We start from the raw sequence: 24,116 nt of genomic DNA, 5'->3' as shown, positions 1-24,116 counted from the left end.
TTTCCATTAATTTTTGGGATCCTGTTCAAATTGTCCCTTTTTTCACAGTTTAAGTAATTTTTGCCAAGTAGTTAATATTTTGTTTAGCTGTTAAAATGAGAATACAAAATAAATAAATAAATAAATCTTCAAATACAATATTCTTTGGTTAAAAAAAAAGATTAAAATGAGTAGCAACTTAATAGTATTTTTGTTCCAATTGGGAGCAAGAGGAAGAGTGAAACAAAGTTCTCCTTTCAGAAGGTTCCAAATGCATCACTTTGATTTGAACTCTCTCTCTCACATGGAGGTGGTTGAAAAATACAGACTTGACACTTCAAAAGAAAGAGTTGGATTTTTTTGTAAAAATGTTCACAAAAACCTTACTCCATTTTTCAACCAGCTCTACTGTTATGATCTTCCCCTTATCTATTAAGAAAGGCATATATAGCTGGGGTTTCCTAAGAGACTACTGCCTCTAGGTCCTGTCAAAGAGCCTCATGCTGTTACTGCTGTTGGCTAGTACATATCCCGTAAACTTAGAGACCATTCTCTTCTCACTGAATAAAAGGGGATCACTCTTGCTTCTTCTTTGCTCCAGGCAACTGAAAACAGAATGAAGACACAGAATAGCAAAATGCTACTGTCTCTTGAATTATGACCTGTCCTTTTACACTTTTGTAATTCAGAAGATTACAGCAAAATTTGTGCTTATAAAGCAACGTCTCCAATTTTAAAATCTATGTTCTCTTAAGATTTTATATACGACATCTAGGGTGTTCTGGCTCATTTCATGAAACAGGAAAAGGTTAAAGCATGTAACAAGAACCTTTAATTTCTACATTTACACTCCCATTCACAGAAGAAATTCTGTAGTTTAATGAAATAGTCTTTTCCCTTTCCCCCCAAAAATAAAAAGCATAAGGGCTTTGTGTGAAAGGTATGTTCATTTCCTGTGAAATACAAAAAGTGATGTGCAATAAGTAGTTAAATTTTGATTATACTGCTACACTGAATGTGAAACCAGCTTTTTAAAAACAAATGATAATGTTAATTTGTGCATATCTTAAAAGATAAAAATAATGAAAAAATACCTTTTCCAATTGCTTACTTTTAAATATGCAGCTGTCTCCTGGACGGAAAGATTTCGCTGTATAGAGTTGCCACAGTCATGATCTCCTAGTAAAATTAAATTTTTATTTATTTTGATCTATTACTTTATTATATAAACTAAAAAGCCTGCAAGTACAAACGTACACACTTAATGCAATCTACACAAGCAGAGAATAGTTGGAGGCACTAAGTATTTAAAATAAGAATGTTGAAGAGAGACTTCTGGGTGCTTTTCTCCCCAAACATCTGATTGCCACAACTATGAACTGTGATGCTACAAATACGATTAGAACTTCAGGTACTAAACAAAAAGAAAGAGCAGAAGCATGTTTTTAAAAACATTTAAAAACGAAGTGAAATAAAAGGTAGTGTACAGAACTTTATTAAAAGAAAAATTAAGATTTGGAGGCAAAACAGAAGAATTACTGATTCTGTTAAGGATGAACACTTGGTCCTCTTCAATACCCTACTGCAAAAGGGCACCTTAAATAACTGGATAATCCTCCATTTTGTGCCTAATTACTTAAAAACTTCTTGCACATATGAAATAATTTTTCCTGACTTTTTCTTTCAAAATTGTGAGAGTCATGAGTTTCTATAAATTTCCTTTTCTAAAATGAATCTAGTACATGAAGTAAATTCAATGCACTGAAAAAGGCTCGAAAGTATACATATACATACCATACAGTTTTGTATTTTAAGATAAAAAATGGTTACTCTACATGCAAGCCAATGTAAAGTAAAAGATTTCCAATTTACTCTGAACACATTTTTGTGTAATAACTTATTAGCACATTCGTCTTGCAAATTTCTTATATAAAGCTCACCTTAAAAAAATTACAGTGAATAGAAGTATCTAGAACCAACAAACACAGAGTGCGTTTTACACACATGCCCCTCTGTCATCCTAAAATGAATGCGAGTCAACCCTAAGAAAAAAAATCAATGTGTGAAGGCACACTAGCTTCTTGAACAGTCCAAATTATATCTGGAACTTTCTATTTTATGTCTTTATAATAAACATGTGCAAACAGAAATCGTAAGACCTTGCATACTCGAGTCAGTCTGGAAAACTTCAAGAATTACATCACCATCATTCTATTAGTAGGCTTGACCAGGACTAGACTTCTAGATTAAATGCACCTCTTTAATCATCCAGAGAAACTGTAGTTTATAGACACACACATACCAGTGTGGGAAGAGAAGAAAAGACTATCCCTGACCTCCCATCTGTCCTTGAATTGATCTGCTGGGCAGTTGCAACCCCATGAAAGCTTTTTCCCCCCTTCACCTTACCTAATAAAATTATTTTTTTCTACTAATATCCATGTCTGCAATTTTACTCTCTCCAGATAGGGAAGCCAAACCAGAACACTCACTGACCCAAGAACAGACTCCACCTCCTAAAATCATTTCCAGAATGGAAAACCCCAAAGCGGTAACAAGGCTAAGAAATGTTAGCTATTTAATTTTCTTACACACACACACAGACACACACCATTTAAGGTAAAACTAGAACTTAAATTTAAATGGAGTAGCTGAATATAACTGTTTGAACGAATAGTGCTCAAACAATTTCTCAGTGGATCAGGTTAGCAGTCAAATATTACAAGCAAATAATTCCGGAAAGGCATAGCACCATGTCTGCCAACCCTGTTGTGGGTTTTAAACAGCCGTGATGTCCCAGAGCACAACCATGTTTTGAATAAGAAATATTTATGTAAAGCAAGACTTTTTACAGACTGATGAAGCCAATGATTTGGTTGAATACACTTTTTATAGATTTAGAAATTGCATCTCTGATTTTGTACGCCTTTGCAATTTGTGTTTTAAGCACAAAGCTATCAATGTCTTAAAGGCTTCTTCTCTTTTGACTGGTGGCTGGCAGAGAACAAGTGGGGATATGGTTTTTAAGAAAGATACTCCTTGTATAAGTGTTTGATCCCATGCCACCTGAAATCAAGTGGAGTTTTTCAATCAAGTTGAACTGAAGCAGGATGAAGCTCCTGAAGTTTTGATTCAATATTCTTGACCAACGAACAATGGGATGTGCAGGACCTGTACAGAAAGATGGTAGTTAACCTATAAGGTAGATGATTTACACTATGATAAAAAGAGAGGTTTCTCACCCTGTGCAGTAACTATAGTTCGAGATGTGTGACTCTATGGGAGCTCCACTTGAGGTGCATGTGCATCTCACGCACCTTCAATCAGAGATTTTCATTAGCACTTTGAGCTCAGCCTGCGTATGCGCTGCTGACATCTGTGTGTGCCGCACCAAGGCTATATCAGGCTCTGTGGGTGAATCACCCTCAGTTTCTTCTCCAAAGCCAAGGAGAAGGAGGGTGGGTATTGAAGCACCCATAGAGACAGATATCTTGAAGAACTACCATTACTGCACAGGGTGAATAACTTCTTTCTTCTTCAAATAGTGTCCCTAAAGGTGCTTCACTTTAGGTGACTCCCCCCTCCTTATGGGGATACTGTTTGGGAGCTTCGAAAACAAATCTGGCACACAGGAAAGAACTGCATTGCCAATTGCCACATCAGATCTAGAGGCATCGACTAAGGCATAGTGCCTGGAGAAGGTATGTACCAAAGACCAGGTAGCAGCTCTGCAGATCTCAGATAACAGGACAGTTTTAAGTAGAGCCACAGATGTAGACTGATCTAATCGAGTGAGCTGACACGCCAGCAGGAGGTGCATTGCTGGCAGTACTGTAACAAGTTACAACACACCCCAAAATCTATTTTGATAGTCTTTGGGTAGAAACAGCAGAACCTTTAGATCTCTCTGCAAACAAAATGAGTCATCTATGAGATTTACAAAACGATTTAGTCCTATTTAGATAGAAGGCTAGCACCCTTCCGACATCTAGAGCATGGCAGGTGGTCTCCAGGTTGGAATTATGTAGTTTGGGAAAGAAAGCTGGTAGGTAAATGACCTCATTCAGATGAAATTCAGAAGATACTTTAGGAAGAAACCTGGGATGTGGTCATAAGGGAACTCTGTCCTTGTAGGATACTGTGAAAGGGGGTATGACACTATGCCCCATATTCTTCATATGGACAGATGCTGATATTTATGATATGATTATGGCATAACTAAGATGTATTTTATGCAAGATAGGTCATGTGAGATATCATTGGAAAGGTTATGATTTATTGAATATGATTATAATATTTGTATACATGCATGCATCATTTTTGTATCTGAAGTTAGGAATATTGTTTATGCACCCATTACAAATGTGTTTACACCTGGGGAATGCCCACTAGACAGAATGCAATCAGTCTAGATTGCTGACTGGAAAAGGTCATTAGGAAAAACAATAGGTTTTTGAAGATGCTAATCTCCCACCTTCCTGGAAAGCCTTCCTGTGGACACTGCAAACAGACTGAGTTGTGGCTGCAGTGTCATGTGATCAAGTCACTGGATACTGGACTCCATAATAAAATTAGTACTTTTCCACTGACCAGGGGTGGGAATCACACTGGAAGACAAAGGATTCCCACCATATGTAAAACCTATTTAAGGCAGAGGAGGCAGGCAGGCATCGTGGTTGGTTCTTCACTGAATCTCCGCCCAGGATGACTGCTGAAAATGTCTAAGAAACAAAGATAAGGAAGGGAGAAGGACTGAGACCAGGCTGGAAGGTTGTCTAGCCTGTGAATGAAATATCTGAAGTTTTAAGCTGCAGGCAAGTGCAGAGGGTCTTCAAAAATCTCTGTAATCTGCCTAAAAACATTAGGGTGAAAGTGTGCTACTTATAGCCAGTTTCTTTAATATCTTAAGCTTAGATTGCGTGTGTTTTATTTGCTAAGTAATCTGCTTTCATGTTTGCTATCCCTTATAATCACTTATAATCTATCTTTTGTAGTTAATAAACTTGCTTTTGTTTTCTCTAAAACTAGTTTGTGGAATTCATAACCGGGAGTGGGGGTTGGGAGGGTGGGAAAGTGGGGAAGCTGTGCAATCTTCCTCCACATTGAGGGAGGGGGCAAATTTTAATGAACTTACTCTGTATATAGTTCTCTGTGCAGAGCAAGACGATACAATTATGGATTTACATTCCAGAGGGGGTGTGCATTCGAGTGCTGGACAATTCCTTAGCTGAGCTTTCCCATGCAGAGCTGATCTCAGCATCCGTGTGAAACTGCAGCTGGGCGCGTCCCTACCTGTGTGTGTGCTAGTAAAGTGCAGTCTGAAGCCTGAGGCAGGCTCAGTGATACCCCGGGATGGGGGGAACCCATCACAGGAGGGTCTGCCATTAAAGCTCCAATCTCTCAGATTCTGCTGGCTAATTCAATAGCCACTAAGAAGGCTGTTTTCATGGACAAATTCAGTAAGGTGCAGTTTGCCATTGTTCAAAAGGTGATTTCATGAGACTTAAGAACCAAATCAAGGTCCCAAAAAAGGGTGACCAGTGGACGAGATTACCCAGACCTTTTGTGAACCTTACAGTTGTAGGGTGAGCAAACAGCAAGAACCCCTCAATAGTGCTATGAAAAGCTGTTAAGGCAGCCAGATGAACCTTGAAAGAACTGATAGTCCCATTTTCTTTAATTGAAGCAGATATTCCAGAACAAGCAGAATCAAGGAAGATCTGGGGACAGCATTCGGGAATTCACACCAGTGACTAAAAGTTTCTCCACTTTTGAAGGTATTTCCAGAAGAATCTTTCCTACTATTTAATAATACTTATTGTTCTTCTGCAGAAGAGACTGACTACCCCACGAACCATCAAGGGGCCTGGAGGTGGAGAATGCTGTGATGCAGCAGTCAATCAGTGCTCTGAGAGGGCACCTGAGGAGTGATTGGAAGATTTACTGATGGACAAAAAGAGCTAGGTGAAACAGGTAAGGAAACCATGCCTACCTTGATAACGTTGGGGCTACTAGAATAACTCTGGTCTTGTCCTGTCTGATTTTGTTCACCACTTTGAGAATCAGCGGCATCAGGGAAATGCATAAAACAGCTTTTTCATCCAAGTGAGAAGGAACTGCGAACTAAATCCCCCACCTTGAACACAACAGATGGCATTTTTTATTCATAGCTGTGGTGAAGAGGTCCACTTCTGGAAATCCCCATGTCTGAAATATGCTGACAAGGATCTAGAAATCCAACACCCATTTGTAGTCTTGGGAATACAAAACAACAAGGAGTGGATAACTTGATGAAGTGCCCTGTTCTATTCACTCTCCCTGAAGCATTTGGCACCGGCTACTATCGAAAGACAGTACACTGGGCAAGATGGACCATTGGTTTGACCCAGGATGGCTGTCCTTATGAAAATCACCTGCTAAAAGCGACAGCTGTTGTATTTTGCCTGCCCAGGAGATATATTGCGGAAATCCACCTGTAATCCCCTCTGCCCATGCTCCTACCGTGGAAATGGGGTTGGGGAATGGGGGATTGCCCTGCCTGTCTGGCGTTCCTGCTGGGGATCGGGGTTGGGGTGTGGTGGCTTCCCTCACTCCCCGGCAGGCGCGCCGGGCAGGCAGGGTGGGTCTGGGCACGGGGACACCCATTTTTCCAGAGTCCCCCAATTGGCCATGGCCCCAGCTACAGACCCCTGGCTAATCCGCCACTGGTTGTGCTGCAACAGGTCACTTGTAAAAGAGCTTTAAAAAGACAAGGTGGCAAGCCAGAAGTTGAGCATATGTAATTCACTAATCTCATCATAATACCCATTTTTTCAAGTCCCCAGACAACTTACCACAGAGGACGGTCTTGGAAATGATGTCGTGAAGTGTGTTTAATGAAGGGCACATCACTGCCAAACGTGAAGCAATGCCCTTCTGTTTCCCTGTCATGTTCTCAGGCTGTAACAAGCAAGTTTACTTTCTGCCGATCTAAACCATTTTTTTCAAATGAGCCTTTTACCTTTTCAGAAATGATCGCTCATGTGGTGTAGCTTTCTAATGGTATTAAACACAAACAAAATCTTCCTTGAAAATTTCACCATCATAAAAGCTAACAAACAGCAATAGTTGGGCAGTGTCACTTAAATCGCTTGATTAGTCCCTGCCCTGCAGAGAAAAAGAACACGTGGCACTTCTTGTTCTGTCTGGATGTGAACAAGTCCACCAGGGGAGTCCGCAACCTGCAGAAGATCAGGCTGACCAAATCCAGATGGAGAGACCACTCGTGGCAAGACGAGAAGGTTCTGCTGAGGTGATCTGCCAGGACAGTCTTGGCTCCAGGCAGGTGGGCAGCTAGCAGATGAATGGCATGCCACACACGAAAGTCCGAGCGGCTGAGCGCTTCCTGACAAAGGGCCGAAGACCTAGCTTCACCCTGCTTGTTGATATAGTATATCACGGCTGTATTGTCCGTCAGGACCTGTCCTTCAGGTGGGGCAAGAATGCCCGGCAGGTCAGGCGAACAGCTTTGAGCTCCCCGACATTAATATGAAGGCCCAGATCGCTGTGAAACCAGAAGCCCTGGTTGTTGAGCTCACTCAAATGGGCTCCCCAGCCCAGGTCCTACACATCCGAAACCAGGGTAAGCAATGGAGACGGAGTCACAAAAGGAACCCCATGCAGCGCCGACTCTGGATCCAGCCACCAGTCTGAGGACAAAAGGATGCGGCTCAGCACCGTGTCCACTCAGTCCAGGGCATGCCTCCTGGGAATATAGACCGAGGCCAGCCACGCCTGCAGAGGTCGTAGATGAAAACGGGTATGGTGGACCACATACGTGCATGCGGCCATGTGGCCCATCAGTCACAGGCTCGTGTGGGCTGTGGTAAGCAGATGCTCTTTACGTAGGCAATCAAGTCCAACATGGCCTGGAAGCATGCCTCCGGAAGAAAGGCCCTGGCTGGCATGGAGTCAAGAACTGTTCCGATAAACTCTATGCACTGGACCAGCGTTAACATGGACTTTTCTGTGTTTATTAACAGGCCCAGATCATTGCAGATGGATCGCACCAGGTCGAGGCTCTGTTGGACCTGCCCCGGAGACCTGCCCTTGAAGAGCTAGTCGAGATATGGGAAGATCTGGACACCCTGACATCTCAGGTAAGCCACTACTGGCGCCATGCATTTTGTGAACACCATGGAAGTGACGCCCGGCCACTATGAAGCGCAGGAAGCACCTGTAGCCTGGGAATACGGAGGCATGAAAGTAAGCGTCTTAAGTAGAGAGTGGCATACCAGTCCCCCAGATCCAGGGAAGGAATGATGGAGGCCAGGGAGACCACGTGGAACTTCAACTTCTTGAGAGACTTGTTGAGGCCATGCAGGCCCCCTTTGGCCTTCAGGATTAAGAAGTAGCGGGAGTGCAAATCCGGCACCGCTCTTTAACGTCTGACTCCCCCAGGCACTTAAGGCAGCTGCTGTGGGGGGGGTCGCTCACAGGCATAGGCCTGCTGCAGTCTGAACAGGGCTTGAACCCGAGAGACCCGTCTGGGGCAAAGTCCAACTGGGACCCTAACTACTAACCAACTCACACTTAACTACTTAAGAACTCCTTAAGACCATCAAAGCGAACTATATACAATGGCTTTTAGGCACGAAGTTTAAAATGATAGACAACCGTTAGCTCTTGCCAAGCAACAGAGGTGCTCCAACTGATCACCACAGGCGGTAAAAAGGAACTGAGGGCGTAGGGCTGGCGGCATAGGTGCTGGAACTAGGAGTGTGGGAGGTGCTGCAGCACCCCCAGGCTTGAACTGGTTTCCATTATATACACGTTTTACAGTTTGGTTCAATGGCTCTCAGCACCTCCACTGTAAAAACTGTTCCAGCACCCCTGGCCGGCAGTACCTAATATACCACGGCATGAGCACGGCATTCCAGAGGGCACCACAGCCGGCCCTACGGGTACCACTAAGGCAAAAATCTCCGATAGCTGCACATGTGGGCGTGCGCACACCTAGAATGGAATCTACATGAGCAAGCACTCAAAGAATGATCCTGCCCTATGACAAAAACACAGGAACCTTTTGTGCATCAGGTGTATTGCTATATGGAAGTACATGCTTGAAGGTCAAGGGCTGAAAAACAATCCCCTGAATTTAGAAAAGGAACTATAGCTGCCAGAGTCACTATCTTGAACTTTTGAGACCTCACAGATTTGTTTAGGAGTTTTAGATCTAAGATTGGTCTCCACCTTCCACTCTTCTTTGGAATGAGAAAGTACCTCATGTAGAAGCCCCATCCCCCTGTGCTCAGCAGGGACCAGCTCTATTGTTCCTAAACCCTCTTCTTCGTTTATTTCCTGTCTTTGGAACTTTTGAGATGGAACAGCGACAGGGAATTAGAAGGGAGGGAGGTAAAATGGATTATAGCCCAATAGTATTATATCCAGCACCCATTTGTCTGAGGTGATAGGCTCCCCATGCTTGTTGGAATTGGGAGAGTTTGTCCCCAAATGGGGGAAGGAGGTAGACAAATCGTTGCAGCTGACAGACTAAAGACAAGGGAGTGGCTACTATATCTTGTGATAGGCTACTATATCTTGTTAAAATTCAAGATCAAGAACTAGCAGCATGTTGAGGTGAATAAAGAGGAATCTAGATTACTCAGTCCTTCACTAGAGAGGAAAAAAAGAGTAATCTTGATTCCAGAGAATTGCATCAGGTAGAAACTTTGAGCTGTTTGCGATCTACAGAATTTTCTTTTGTTTGCAGGAGTGTAGATGCCTAACAAATGTAATGTTGCCCTAGAGTCTTTAAGAACATGCAACAACTCATCAATATTCTCTGTGAACAACTTTGGACGATTAAATGGGAGATCCTCTACCATAGCCTGGACTTCTCTGGGGGAACTAGACAACCGTAGCGAGGATGCCCTGCATATCACCACGGCTATGGAAATGGAATGGGCTGCAGTATCAAGTGCCACCTAAAGAGATGTCCTGACCAATAACTGTCCCTCAGAAATGGTAGCCTGAAATTGTTCCCTTTGGTCTGAAGGAAGATGTTGAATAAAGGAGCCAAATTTTGCATGATTTGTAAAGTTGTATTTGGCCATCAGCGCCTGACAATTTGCAGTACAGAACTGTAGGGTTGACGATGAGTAAGATTTCCCCCCCAGAATGTCCAAGCATTTCTGGTCTACAGGAGGAATCAAGATTACTCTATCCTTCACTAGAGAGGAAAGAAGATAAACCAAGTTAAATTTGCTTTTCAGCGCTGTCTAAACATTTGAAATTGCTATTGACTCTTCTGGCTTTTATTTAGCCATTGCTCATTAATCTCAAAGCTTGCTTAAAGCACCAAAAGTAAAGGAGAATAAAATGAATCCTGCAAGGAAAATGCTTAGGGTTTGGGGGTGGGGTTGTTTTTTTCTGTCTCTTGGTTTTCATATCTGTTCTCTTTCAGTTATTCACCAAGTTAAAGTGTCAAGTATATTTCTCTCCCTCTCCTCCATCAGGGGATGGTAAATGGATTGTTCCATCATATCTCAAAATCTTCAGTAGGGACACAATCACATACTTCATTATCAACTTTATAGATAAGGTTCAGAAAGTTCTCCTTACTTAAATGAAGAGCTGATCCATTTTCTTTTTTAAAAAATAAATTTGGTAACTGTTTTCTGATTACTAGTAGAGCTTTATGTACAAGGCCTTTGGTTCTCTCTATTTAATATCAGGGCTTTAAGCATAGTCCTCTGTTAAAGTAAAGGCTGAAGGCCTGTGCTTCAGTTTTATTTTTGGTTTCTTATTTGTATTAAGATTAACTTAATTTAATATTTAAATAGAGCTTTATCTGAACAAGTTCTACCTACAAGGCTCAAGTGCTCATCCAAATCTTTGAGGAAAATTTGGAATTTGTGACCAACTGCTGATTCACATCTGGGTGTGATGTAGTGACCCAATGCAATAAGGCAATGACATTAATAGGCACCAATAAGCTTAAATAGATCTCATGCTTACAAGGTGCACCAAATAGGGCAGTAGAGTGGGCAGCTGTTCCATATCCTGTATTTTGGAGAGGAGAAGTTAAGGGAACAGGAAAGGATATCTCCAATAGCATAAATTCTTCTTGATTCGCCACAGAAAAGTTCAGCAGTTTAACACATGGAATGGTTTATAACGGATCTATCAATCACACAAAAGCTATTCTAGTCAGAGCGATCAAGTAATCCTTGAGATGTGGCTCCTGTCAGAGGATAGTCTAATAAAAAGAAGGGCTGTGTAGAGAAAAATTATGTTTTCAGAAAGCAGGTCTCAGAAAATAACTGGGGTGCGGGATGACTAAATAGGGATAAGGTAGGTCTTTTGGGGTTCTACATAAGGAGAGAAGATCTGCTGGGAGATTATTTATGACTCAAGTCCTTCCCATACATGGAGAGATAAACATGCAAACCTTCTACTACTGTCTATTAAATAGCTGAAAATGGAATCTTTTGTTTTGTTTTAAAAAGAATGTAGGAAACTTAGGAAACACTATTAAAAACTAAAGAGATCGAGGACGTTGTAGCATGAAGCATTCAGTTCAGGAAATGACAAATTTAAGGCTGTGCATTAATGTATGCATTATGATAGAGTAATATCTAACAACACTTGCTTCATTATGTTGATAAAAGAATGATGCAAACTGATTAGTGAATTGTTCTAGTAGTATCCAGTCACTGGCAATGTTCTACGTGTACACTGAGCAAGACAGGACCTGCTGCGAGAGGAAGAATGCTCTTGTGAGGAAAGCACTGGACTGGAATCAAACGGAACTTGGTTCTTTTGCTGCCTCGGTCATAGATTTCTCATGTGACCTTGTGCAAATCATGCTGTTTTTCAGTCTCATCTATAATACTCAGCTATCTGCAAAGTTTGTTTTTTAATGTTTGTGAGGCACTTATGCTATGTTGGGTGTCACAGATGTGTCAACAAAAAATTCTGCATTCGTTTTAGCGTTTGGATGGTATGCAGTAAAGGCTTGGGGCCACAAAATGAATATTTTTTTTATCCTCATTATTCAACAGCAACCTCTTTCACTACGCACCATCCAGTTTATGCACTGAAACAGGCAAGAGTCCTATGGAGAAAACAGTATATAATCAATCAATATGATACTATATTTTAATGCATTCTCACAAGATGTCAGTTGTTCAGACAACTTAACCTTCTCCATTTTCTGGATTTTTTTTTTTTTTTTTTTTTTTTTTTTTTAAGGAGTTTCACTGTGTAACTTTAAGCTTCTTCCACACTGCACTGGACAAAAAACACACATTGTTTCTTAATGCGTCATTATGGTTAACTATTTTAACAGTAATTGTAATAATTGTTCCTTTATAATTTGTCACAAAATATGTATATATAGGGTTTACATTAACACATAGCATTTTTAATGCAGACTTCTTGTTAATGAACTTGTCTATTTTGTGCAACACCACAAAATATTGGGGGGAGGGATAGCTCAGTAGTTTGAGCATTGGCCTGCTAAATCCAGGGTTGTGAGTTCAATCCTTTAGGGGCCATTTAGGGATCTTGGGCAAAATCAGTACTTGGTCCTGCTAGTGAAGGCAGGGGGCTGGACTCGATGACCTTTTAAGGTCCCTTCCAGGTCTATGAAATAGGTATATCTCCATATGTAACTGTTGTTCATTTCTTTATGTACATAACGAATAATGCTAACAGTGTTATTTGTTTCTAAACATCAGTATGAAAAATACACCTCTACCTCGATAGAATGCTGTCCTCGGGAGCCAAAAAATTCTTACCGTGTTATAGGTGACACCGCGTTATATTGAACTTGCTTTGATCCACCAGCGTGCACAGCCCCGCCCCCTGGAGCACTGCTTTACCGCGTTATATCCGAATTCGTGTTATATCGGGTTGCGTTATATCAAGGTAGAGGTGTATAGCACAGTGTACCAGATAAAACAGGTAATTTCTTTTCCAAATACAGTCGAATATGTTTAGCTTTTAACAAATATGCCATCTTCCCTACATTACAGTATATTTAAGCCTTGAAATAGAACTTGATTGCTTTATTTAAGCAAGGGCCAGTAGATGGAACAGTTCCAGAGCTCTTAAGTGTTTAACTTTTTTGTATTGGCTGTCATACGAGAAGATTAAGGGGTGATTTGATTACCATCTATATGTATCTACATGGGGAACAAATATTAGATAATGGGCTCTTCAATCTAGCAGAGAAATGTATAACACAATCCAATGGCTAGAAGTTGAAACTAGACAAATTCAGACCAGAAATAAGGTGTACATTTCTGACAGCAAGAGAGTAATTAATCATTGGGGGAAAAAAAAAAAATCTACAAAGAATTCTCCATCACTGACTATTTTTAAATCAAGATTGGATATTTTTTCTGAAAGATATGGTCTATGAATTAGTTTGGGGAAAGTTCTACAGCCTATGCTATCTATGCCAGAGTTAAGACTAGATGATCACAATGGTCCCTTCTGCCCTTAGAATCTTTGAATCCTGCTGAACTAAACCTTTGAGACTGTCAAGATAAAAAAAGGTTACATACTTGAAAAGACAGCTTGTGATTTAGAACTGGGACTTGTGACCTCCCAGTGATTTCAACAGAGGTAAGTAATTTGCATCTTGCAGCCAACAATTTGAGCCCTGGGATTTTATCTATTGCCACAAACACTGCCTGCATATATATTTATTTGCATTGATAAACTATTATTCTCTTATAGTCAATATTAATTTTAAAAACATACCTGCTACTTGTGCCAATCTATCATGAAGTTTATATAAGCTGTTCATCATGAGACTTTTTTCATTTGCCTGGAATTAAAAAAGCTGGTTAACATTAAGACAATTTACAACTTCACAAGAGAAATTAATTTTTCATCTATGCAGAACCTAAAGCTATTTACAGTAAAACACTTTTATTTACAGAATTAGATAAGATAGCCAAATAGTGTTTTGTGCATCAAAAAGACAGTATACGCAACTGATTTTGCATTTATCTGTATCCATTCAAGGTGTAATCTTTTTTTTGAGCTAGTTGAAGCTCGTTCTTGGCGTTAGAGAGGAAAATTACAGGAAACAGATTGACAATTTAGGTGGTTGCACTGTTCTCTCTAACGTAGTACTAAAACAATGCCCTGGAATGGTCTTAATAGGTATTAAATAATTGGAGGTGCTAATCTTAAAAAAATAAATAAATAAACAAAGCCCCTGGATATTTGTTCTTATTAAAGGTCCTATGACACTTTAGGCAAAACAAGGTACGTTAACCATCCTAGCTGAATTTCTATTCAACTATGTTCTATCCATGAGAAATTCAGGCCAAAATTAGACTTCTGGAAAGGCCAAAACAAAAACTCATTACACTATCGACCCTCAAACTTGACTGACTCATTTTGCATGAAAGAAAAGCTGTGGCATCTAAAGTGTAAAGGTGGGAGAAAGACAATTCTATAGAGGCAGAATGATCTTGTGGACAAAACAGAAGAATAGGAGTCAGGAATAGAGAATGATGCAAATTGAGCAGTGAATTATTCTAATATCTCCAGTTACTGCAGGTATGCCCAATTCATGTGTGACCTTAGGCTAATCACTTAACATCTGACTCAATTTTTCTACCTGTACAATCGTGTTAATACCTCCTTTGCAGGAATTTTATAAGGTTTAGTTATTATTAGTGCTTGTAAAGTGCTTTGCAATTCTCAGATGGAAGGCACTCTTTAAAGTGCAAAATGTTTAAGTGTATGTGGTAACTAAACACTTTTCAAAAACATTCTTCAAGAATATGACTTGTATTATCTACTTCACCACCACAATATTTTCAATTTAACAATTAGCTCAGGCATATGAGGTTTAGAGTAGAATCTCATTTTTGTATATTGCTTGCAACAGGAAGACTAGTTTTTGTATTCTTCATTCTCAGTTTCTCAAATCTGAATTAGTTTAAATGAAGGAAAAATACATTCAGGAATATAAGTATCTTTCTCCTACTTCAGCCCCAAAGCTCTGCACCTAGGTGATTAGACAGATACTTCCACCAATTCAAAAGATTTAAATCATTTAAAAAAAAAAAAAAAAAAAAAAAAAAAAAGCCAGTAGCGCACAGACACACCCACACATTTTGAAAAGTTTCAATCTCACCCCTAAAATAGATGAACTGATAGATCCTTCATGTCAGACCAGTAGTTACCATCTCTCCACTAATAAAATTTTGCAAGAGTAGGAGTGTTTACCCTTGAGTCCAGGCCCGATTCCAGCATGGAATATATGCAGAAAGTCTACTTAAGTTCCTGCTGTTTACAGTGAAATCATCATTTGCATCCAAAATGGGGAAAGAGTACGTAATTTTCTGGAATTTTGCCACAGAAGTGGCTGCACTTCAACAGTTTGTGTTGTGTAGCATCTCACCACAGAAATGGATGAATTTGAGCAGTTTGGACTACATAGCCTTTTGATCCCTCAGGATTAAAGATGTTCTATTAGGATGTTTTACTTGTCAGTAGCTGCATATATTATGTCTGTACATTTCTATTTGTAAGATGTAAACTGTGCTATTAGCTCTGAACTATTTAGGAGGAAAAAAGCATCTATTAGGGTCAACCAAGCTCTCCTGTGTGGTCTGAACTCTCAGAACCAGCTAAATAAAAGGGATCCAAAGCCCCCAAGCCGTTGCATTTCACTATGATAAAATAAAAGATACAGAAGACTCCAAAGACATAAGGAAGAAGTAGAGTATATTGCTTCCATAAAACTAAACAGCTATCAATAAGTAACTTTTCTTTCTTCTACAATGGTTACCTCACAGAGGAAACCACTTCTCTTCTTATGACATACAGCTGCAGTTACAATCCATGAAGGCCCCTGAGCTGAAGCTCCTTTGGCATGAGGGGGGACAAGAGGGGGTGTAATGGCTGGCATAGCGCTCTGTTATGGCCCCAGAAATTTCCTTCCCCAGATATGTAACAGTCCAAGTTTTAAGACTGGAGATTGTCAAACTTCCTAGAGAATATTTTCTGGAAAACCAATTTTGTAAGTCTTCAGGGCATGCCGCAATGCACACCTCTTCATGGATCATGAAGACACTGGCATTGTTGGGTAGGGCAGGGTGTAGGGCTCTGGAGATTGTGCATGTGGTTAATTTCAGTTACATTTATGTTGTTGCTATAGGTGAACATGATGGGTTTATTTTAATTTATTTGTTAAACTTAAGTGCACCCAGAATAATGGATTGGGGTTCTTTTATTACACTCTGTATACATCTAAATAATCTCATGAACATTTTATCAGTAGGCCCCTAGGAGAACAAGTGAAGAGTAATTAAACGAAGACTGAAGACCTATTTCCCTAAATATGCATGACAGTGAGATGCCAAATAAGACATGGAAGGCCTAGCATTGTCAGTTGTAATGGAGATTTTGTTCAGTATCTTGTTAAAGAAGTCCATTTTCACTGCAGCATGCATTAAGAAGCACTGTGTCAAAGAAAGTTTATCAATGCTTGAAGTAACGAAGGTATGAACAGAAAGGTTGAGAATTTCAATGTTACTGGAGCTCTTAAATGTAGTTGCAGTGAAAGATTCCTATAGACAGCAGCATCAGATGTCTAAACTAAAAATCACATTCTTAGTTCAGAAAAGAGAAGACTGATTAGTTTTACATAATCTGCAATGGTTGAATGACTTGTTGGCTTTATTCAACAACCACAAACTAAATGTAAAACTTCAAGGGTCAAGGAATGATTGCTATCAAACATAGTGGTTACTAAGATTATGAAGAGAAAGTGGAACTATTCAAGACGACTGATACTGGAAAGTTAAAATACTTCTCTTCATTGACTAAACATCTGAACAATTCAGCATTCATGGGCTATGCTGACAACATAATAATGCACTAGACATTCAGATGTAACTGGGATTTTACCAGGAGTTTAGGATCTGACAGCTAGAAAACATGTAATGATCCAAGAGCCAAACAGGATCAAATACCAGATTTCAAAAAGTTCTCTCTCAACAACCGGTAGATGGAGATTGTCAACTTCCTAGAGAATATTTTATGGAAAAGCAAGTTTGTTTATTTCATTTCCCAGATGGAAAATAGCAAACACAAAACAAAAATCAACTTACTAGCAAAGTTTGGCAAAGCTTAGAACACACTGTTCAATTCTTTTGTTTCTAGGGGGAAAAGAAGCCACCCATAGCTTTGTAGATGACCTCTTGCTCAAGAAGGTACTTGTGAGAACTGTTTTCATGAATCAACTTAATGTCTGACAATAATAAATTGACAAATGATGTGGATTAGAAGGCAGTATGGAGGGGAACTGGAGAGCCTAACCCTTCTGGCCAATGAACAATCCATAGCAATTCTACTCCATACTAGAAGGAAACTGACAAGATTCCCAGAAGGAAAGGGAAAACTGAAAACAGGTTCTTGGGTTAGGGTGACCAGACAGCAAGTGTGAAAAATCGGGACAGGGAGTGGGGGGGGGGGGTAATAGGATTCTATATAAGAAAAAGACCCTAAAATCGGGACTGTCCCTATAAAATCGGGACATCTGGTCACCCTATCTTGGGTTGACTGTCAAATCTGGTGCCCAAGAGACTATAATGTCAAAAGAATCATCTCTCTTCCTCCAGTGCTTATGGGCCTTTCTACTGGACTCCTTGTAAGAAGGCATTCTGAGTTGAAACACAGTATCCTGCAACATCAGGCCTGTATTTCCAAGAAGATTGCATCAGGTCAGAGACCTGGTTGCCAACTTCATGTTACAACATACAGACACCTCAGAGCGAGTCCACCTCAGAAATTGTTGCCCCAATTCTCTAGCTGATAAGTCAGTATCATGATGGAAGAAAAACAACGTGGAATAGAGGACACAAGGAAGAAAGGAGAGCAGCAGAATACGGAGCCTGGACTTCAGACAGGCAGACTGATTCCCTCAGGGAACGGATGGGCAGGATCCCCTGGGAGAATAACATGAGAGGGAAAGGAGTCCAGGAGAGCTGGCTGTATTTAAAATAATCCTTATTGAGGTTGCAGGAACAAACCATCCCGATGTATAGAAAGAATAGTAAATATGGCAGGCGACCAGCTTGGCTTAACAGGGAAACCCCTGCTGATCTTAAACCAAAAAAGAAGCTTACAAGAAGTGGAAGATTGGACAAATGACCAGGGAGGAGTATAAAAATATTGCTCAGGCATGCAGGAGTGAAATCAGGAATGCCAAATCACACTTGGAGTTGCAGCTAGCAAGGGATGTTAAGAATAAGAAGGGTTTCTTCAGGTATGTTAGCAACAAGAAGAAAGTCAAGGAAAATGTGGGCCCCTTACTGAATGAGGGAGGCAACCTAGTGATAGAGGATGTGGAAAAAGCTAATGTACTCAATGCTTTTTTTGCCTCTGTCTTCACAAACAAGGTCAGCTCCTAGACTACTGCACTGGGCAGCACAGTATGGGGAGGAGGTGGTGACCAGCCCCCTGTGGAGAAAGAAGTGGTTCAGGACTATTTAGAAAAGCTGGACGAGCACAAGTCCATGGGGCCAGATGCGCTGCATCTGAAGGTGCTAAAGGAGTTGGCAGATGTGATTGCAGAGCCATTGGCCATTATCTTTGGAAACTCATGGCGATCCGGGGAGGTCCCGGATGACTGGAAAAAGGCTAATGTAGTGCCCATCTTTAAAAAAGGGAAGGAGGAGGATCCGGGGAACTACAGGCCAGTCAGCCTCACCTCAGTCCCTGGAAAAAATCATGGAGTAGGTCCTCAAGGAATCAATTTTGAAGCACTTACAGGAGAGGAAAGTGATCAGGAACAGTCAGCATGGAATCACCAAGGGCAAGTCATGCCTGACTAATCTAATTGCCTTCTGTGAGGAGATAACTGGCTCTGTGGATGAGGGGAAAGCAGTGGATGTGTTATTCCTTGACTTTAGCAAAGCTTTTGATACAGTCTCCCTCAGCATTCTTGCCGGCAAGTTAAAGTAGTATGGGCTGGATGAATGGACTATAAGGTGGATAGAAAGCTGGCTAGTTCTTCGGGCTCAACAGGTAGTGATCAATGGCTCCATGTCTAGTTGGCAGCTGGTATCAAGCGGAGTGCCCCAAGGGTCGGTCCTGGGGCCGGTTTTGTTCAATATCTTCATTAATGATCTGGAAGATGGTGTGGACTGCACCCTCAGCAAGTTTGCAGATGACACTAAACTGGGGGGAGTGGTAGATACTCTGGAGGGTAGAGATAGCATACAGAGGGACCTAGACAAATTAGAGGATTGGGCCAAAAGAAATCTGATGAGATTCAACAAGGACAAGTGCAGAGTCCTGCACTTAGGATGGAAGAATCCCATGCACTGCTACAGACTAGGGACCAAATGGCTAGGCAGCAGTTCTGCAGAAAAGGACCTAGGAGTTACAGTGGATGAGAAGCTGGATATGAGTCAACATTGTTCCCTTGTTGCCAAGAAGACTAACAGCATTTTGGGCTGTATAAATAGGGACACTGCCAGCGGAGGACGTGATCATTCCCCTCTATTCGACATTGGTGAGGCTTCCTTCATCTGGAGTGCTGTGTCCAGTTTTGGGTCCCATACTACAAGAAGAATGTGGAAAAATTGGAAAGAGTCCAGCGGAGGGCAACAAAAATGATTAGGAGGCTGGAGCACATGACTTATGAGGAGAGGCTGAGGGAACTGGGCTTGTTTAGTCTGCAGAAGAGAAGAATGAGGGAGGATTTGATAGCTGCTTTCAACTACCTGAAAGGGGGTTCCAAAGAGGATTGATCTGGACTGTTCTCAGTGGTAGCAGATGACAGAACAAGGAGTAATGGTCTCAAGTTGCAGTGGGGGAGGTTTAGGTTGGATATTAGGAAAAAACTTTTTCACTAGGAGGGTGGTGAAGCACTGGAATGGTGGTGAAACCTCCTTCCTTAGAGGTTTTTAAGGTCAGGCTTGACAAAGCCCTGGCTGGGATGATTTAGTTAGGGATTGGTCCTGCTTTGAGCAGGGGGTTGGACTAGATGACCTCCTGAGGTCCCTTCCAACCCTGATATTCTATGATTCTATGACAAATTCTCTTCAGTGAAATCCACCTTCTGAAACCCTTCCTCATGAACCAAGATCAAGCAGTTTCTTCAGAAGTAGGAGGAGTTTATTCTCCTGATATTTCATATAGAGTATTTCTTTCTAACTTTAAAACACTATCCAAGTCAGATTTGGGTTTTGTAGAATTAAGCTTAAAAACCTGAAGACTAATACAATTCTTTCCAGGATTTTACAACACAAACACTGCAGGATTGTTCTACGTTAAAGCAATCTGACTGTAAGACAAGGTTGAAATCTATAAATCAAGTTTTACTGCTCAAGATTTTTAAAAATTAAGACAGCAAAGGGAAGAGTACATTAATTTTTTACATTCTTTCAATCATATTTGTCTTAGGTGTAACATAACTAGCATTTTTAAGCTAATAATTGTTGTAGTGGCTAGGTCTTGCAGTAGCCATTTGTAACATAACAGTAGTTTACTTAATTTTCTCACTGTCCTGTATGACACAGTGACCTCTGCTAGAAGCATGACATACATTCCAAAATTTCATATACCTTAATAGTTATTGGTGTTTGCACTGACTTCATACAAATATCTAACAAACAACATAAAGCACAATGTACTGTAATCATATTTACTTACTTTTATTTCTTCAAGCTGATCACTGAAGGGATTTTTAACTATTAAGGGTAAAAAAAGAATGTCATTAGTTCACTCATTGTCTGGCTTGTAGATGGTAATAAAATATATCAATATTTTAGTCTCTTAGCACATAAAATTTCATAGTGTATAAAGGTAATTACACAGATATTTTTAGGGAAAAATCATGTATCTATAAATTTAGGCTAAATGAGAATCAGACAGCTACAGCAGCAGTTTATTGGACTAAGATGCAAATTCTGTGTTATCCCAGCAGTTAGAAGCCATAATTAGCCATATAGCTATTTAAGTAGTTTTTAACAACCACCTCAATATGAATATAGAGTAGTTTAGCAAACCCCAAAAAAACTTCAAAAGTGATTCAACTATTACACTTAAATAACGTAATTTTGAGGAGCTAGACATTTTCATAGTATATAGTGTAATCAATGCAAGCGTATTTCAACATACATTCTTATTCAATGAAAACTCCTGCATGACAACATCATACCCCTCAAAAGCATTTCTTTAAGAGAAACTACTTTGAGTGATTCTCAAATGAATAGGGAAATACAGGTCTGCTTACAATAGCAAGTAACGTATTTTTGACAGAACAATTTCCACAGTTCGTTTAAGCTACAGTTAATCTGTTTTCCCTGGCTACTGTGAATGCCTTTGGAGCCAGAAGAAACTGATTTTAGACAAATTATAACCGGAAATAAATTGTGAAATTTTAATATGGAACTTTCAAGGGATGTGGTGGATTTCCCATCACTTGAAATCTTTAAAAGAGTCCAAAGTATAAAACAGGATAACTTAGGTGTGTAAACTACAACATTTGTGCTTTTTTAAAATGCAACATCACTTTGCTTCAAAATCTAAATTTTAATTTAAAATAAAGTGAAATCTCTAGACCTTCTGTTTGCAAAGAACTTTAGAAACATTAGCCAAACATTAATTGATGCAACCCTTTCCACCCACATCTATAGACACCTTGAATGAACCTTTTCTGGAATTTGTGAACTGCCCCCATTCATACCTGAAGACCAATGGTAATTTCAAATGTGAAAGTTAGCTATTTCACTACTGATCATTTTGGTAAAAACAGAGTGTTAATGTTCTCTGTCACTGTTTGATGATGTGGCAAATATTTAGAGTATAGTGGGGCATCTAGCTCCAGTCAAGGGTTTCTGGACCAAGGAACAAGAAATTCAAACCCCTTATGACTGAAACTTAAAGTGACTGCTGCTGCTGCCCAAGAGAGGAAGGATGGGTGAATGAAAAAAAGAGAGAATGCATCACAATATAAAACTGAACTTAATATTAAAGTAAACACAACCAAAGAATATTTTAGTGATTGAACTAGGGTTTGGGTCTATGAGGGGGGGAAAGGACAAGTGCTACATAATTTTATGCACTTCCCATAATTTAGGCCCAATTTGCTAGATGGGACATGTCAACAGAGTCAATTTATCAACCAAACTCGTAATCTCATAAAAAGTGATCTGAAGTTTGGCTGACAAGACCTATTTTCCACATAGCCTTGTTGATTGGCGTTAGTTACACTACCTTCCCTTTAATTCTTTACTGATTACAACCCAAATCAGCCTTTTCATGATTTTGCGCAGGATCTACATCAGGATAATTGACCTGTAGTCAGTCGTGTCATTCAGTTTACCGTTTTTAAAACAATTGAACAACATTAGCTTTGTCCCAGTCCTTGGAACTTTCCCAGTGTTCCAATAACTATTAAAAATCAACATTAGTGGTTCAAAGAGCTTCTTGGTGCCTTTTTTTTTTTTTTTTTTTTTTTTAAGATTCTGGAGTGCAAGTTATCTTGTCCTGATTACTTTAATAAGTTTAACCTTATAATTACTGCTAATCATCCTCCTAGTTACTAATGGAATAGAAATTATTTCCTTATCACTCCAAAATAGGAATACATCATCCTGTTTCTCTCCAGATTCAGAACAGAAATATTTAATACTTCTGTATCTTGTATCCTTCCCCTTAATCTCTGTACAAACTTCCCAGAGAGATCAGTAGGGATCTGTTGTGGACTGAAGAAAGTATGAAGTCCTTAATTTATATCCTGACCATAAACATAGTATCGGCCCTCTTCTCTCAAGGAATTTGACACCTCTTCTCTAGACCTATCCATTGGAGCAGGGATTGTCCAATCTTTCGCCACACTAAGTTTACTGTTGGTGCTTAATTATCAGTTTGTGCAGAATTACAAGCTTCCATTTTAAGTAAGTTTCTAATCTCACAGCTATGGAGATAACTTTACAGGGTATGAACACAATGGAAATTGCTGCATCATCTTCCTAAGTCAGCTGACAGACCCAATGCCTCTGATTATGACAGCTATACCCAACTGCAGCAGAGAAAGGTATCTAGACAGTTTCACTGTTGTTTGGAACCCTATGGGTACTACTGAAACTGATCAGAATCATTGCTTTCCCCAGTAGCAGAATAAAATTGAAATCACCTGAAGCAGACAGATATACAGGAGGTACCTGTGTGTGAGGAACTCCGAGACACAGACTGGGGAAAAGGATGAAGTAGCACAGTTTGCCCCAATACACATAGTATTAGCCAGCAGGTTCTGGGCAAAGGGGAAGAGGAGGGAAGGAGGAAAAGCTCTCTCCTTCCTAGCAGCCAGGGGATGGGGCCTACAGATATAGCAAACATTCAGCCACATAAATGAAAAAATGTCTCTGAACAGATCCAGGGACAACATTCTCATAGGAAATTCTATTTAGGATTGCAGGGTCACTGCCCCGAAACTTTACTGGAGTCACCACACACGTGCACTCTTTAGTTTATTTCTCTAACTAGTAGGTATCTAGTCAGCCTTGGCTGGGAATCCAAGAAGGAACTGGGAAGCAGGACCAGCCAACAGACCACTGGTAAAGTTTTCAAAAAAGAAACTTAAGCACTTTTGAAAATTTTACCCAATGGCAATTAATGTAAAGGAGGAAGATGAGATTGGGGGGGGGGGGGGGGAAGAGGGAGGGAAGGGAAAGAAAACAGGCCTGTAAAAGAGAGACTAGTCTACACAGCTGTTATCAGAGGAATACAACACAATAAGAATGTCAAGAATCCTTACATCAGAGAATTTGCATGCATTATTGGAGGAATAGGCTGAAAACATGAATTGCATTTCACTAGAAGTCCCTAAAAGGTAGAGACTGCCTCACTACCTGTGGAGCTGAGATCAGCAGAGGCACCTGGCCTGGAGCCCCCTTGATATAAAGGAAGTGGCTGATAAGGAATTCTCTCTGAGGGATTCTCAATTTTGGAACCAATACCCCAAGTCAGTATCAACCCAGAAACGTTAACCAAACAAGCATACTAAAAAGCCCATTAAAAAAATCAATCTACCAAAGAGGAATATGGGCTAAGAGCTAGATAGAGATTTAATGAATATCTATAAGCAATCTGTGTGTGTGTTTTTAACT

General features: G+C 40.2%; 1 protein-coding gene across 1 annotated transcript in view; it reads right to left on the bottom strand.

The window, feature by feature from the left end:
• The window catches only part of LEMD3 (LEM domain containing 3), a 77,135-nt gene that overhangs the window by 19,605 nt on the left and 33,414 nt on the right, over positions 1-24,116 (bottom strand). The window contains exons 2-4 of the mRNA XM_054025701.1: positions 20,656-20,693; positions 13,732-13,798; positions 1,091-1,158 (exon numbers count right to left, since the gene is read on the bottom strand). Coding sequence (XP_053881676.1) covers positions 1,091-1,158; positions 13,732-13,798; positions 20,656-20,693 — 173 coding nt within the window. The remainder of the gene's footprint in view (positions 1-1,090; positions 1,159-13,731; positions 13,799-20,655; positions 20,694-24,116) is intronic.

The sequence above is a fragment of the Malaclemys terrapin genome, chromosome 1, assembly GCF_027887155.1.
Source record: "Malaclemys terrapin pileata isolate rMalTer1 chromosome 1, rMalTer1.hap1, whole genome shotgun sequence".
NCBI classification, from domain to species: Eukaryota; Metazoa; Chordata; order Testudines; family Emydidae; genus Malaclemys; species Malaclemys terrapin.
This window is presented reverse-complemented; position numbering and strand designations above follow the sequence as displayed.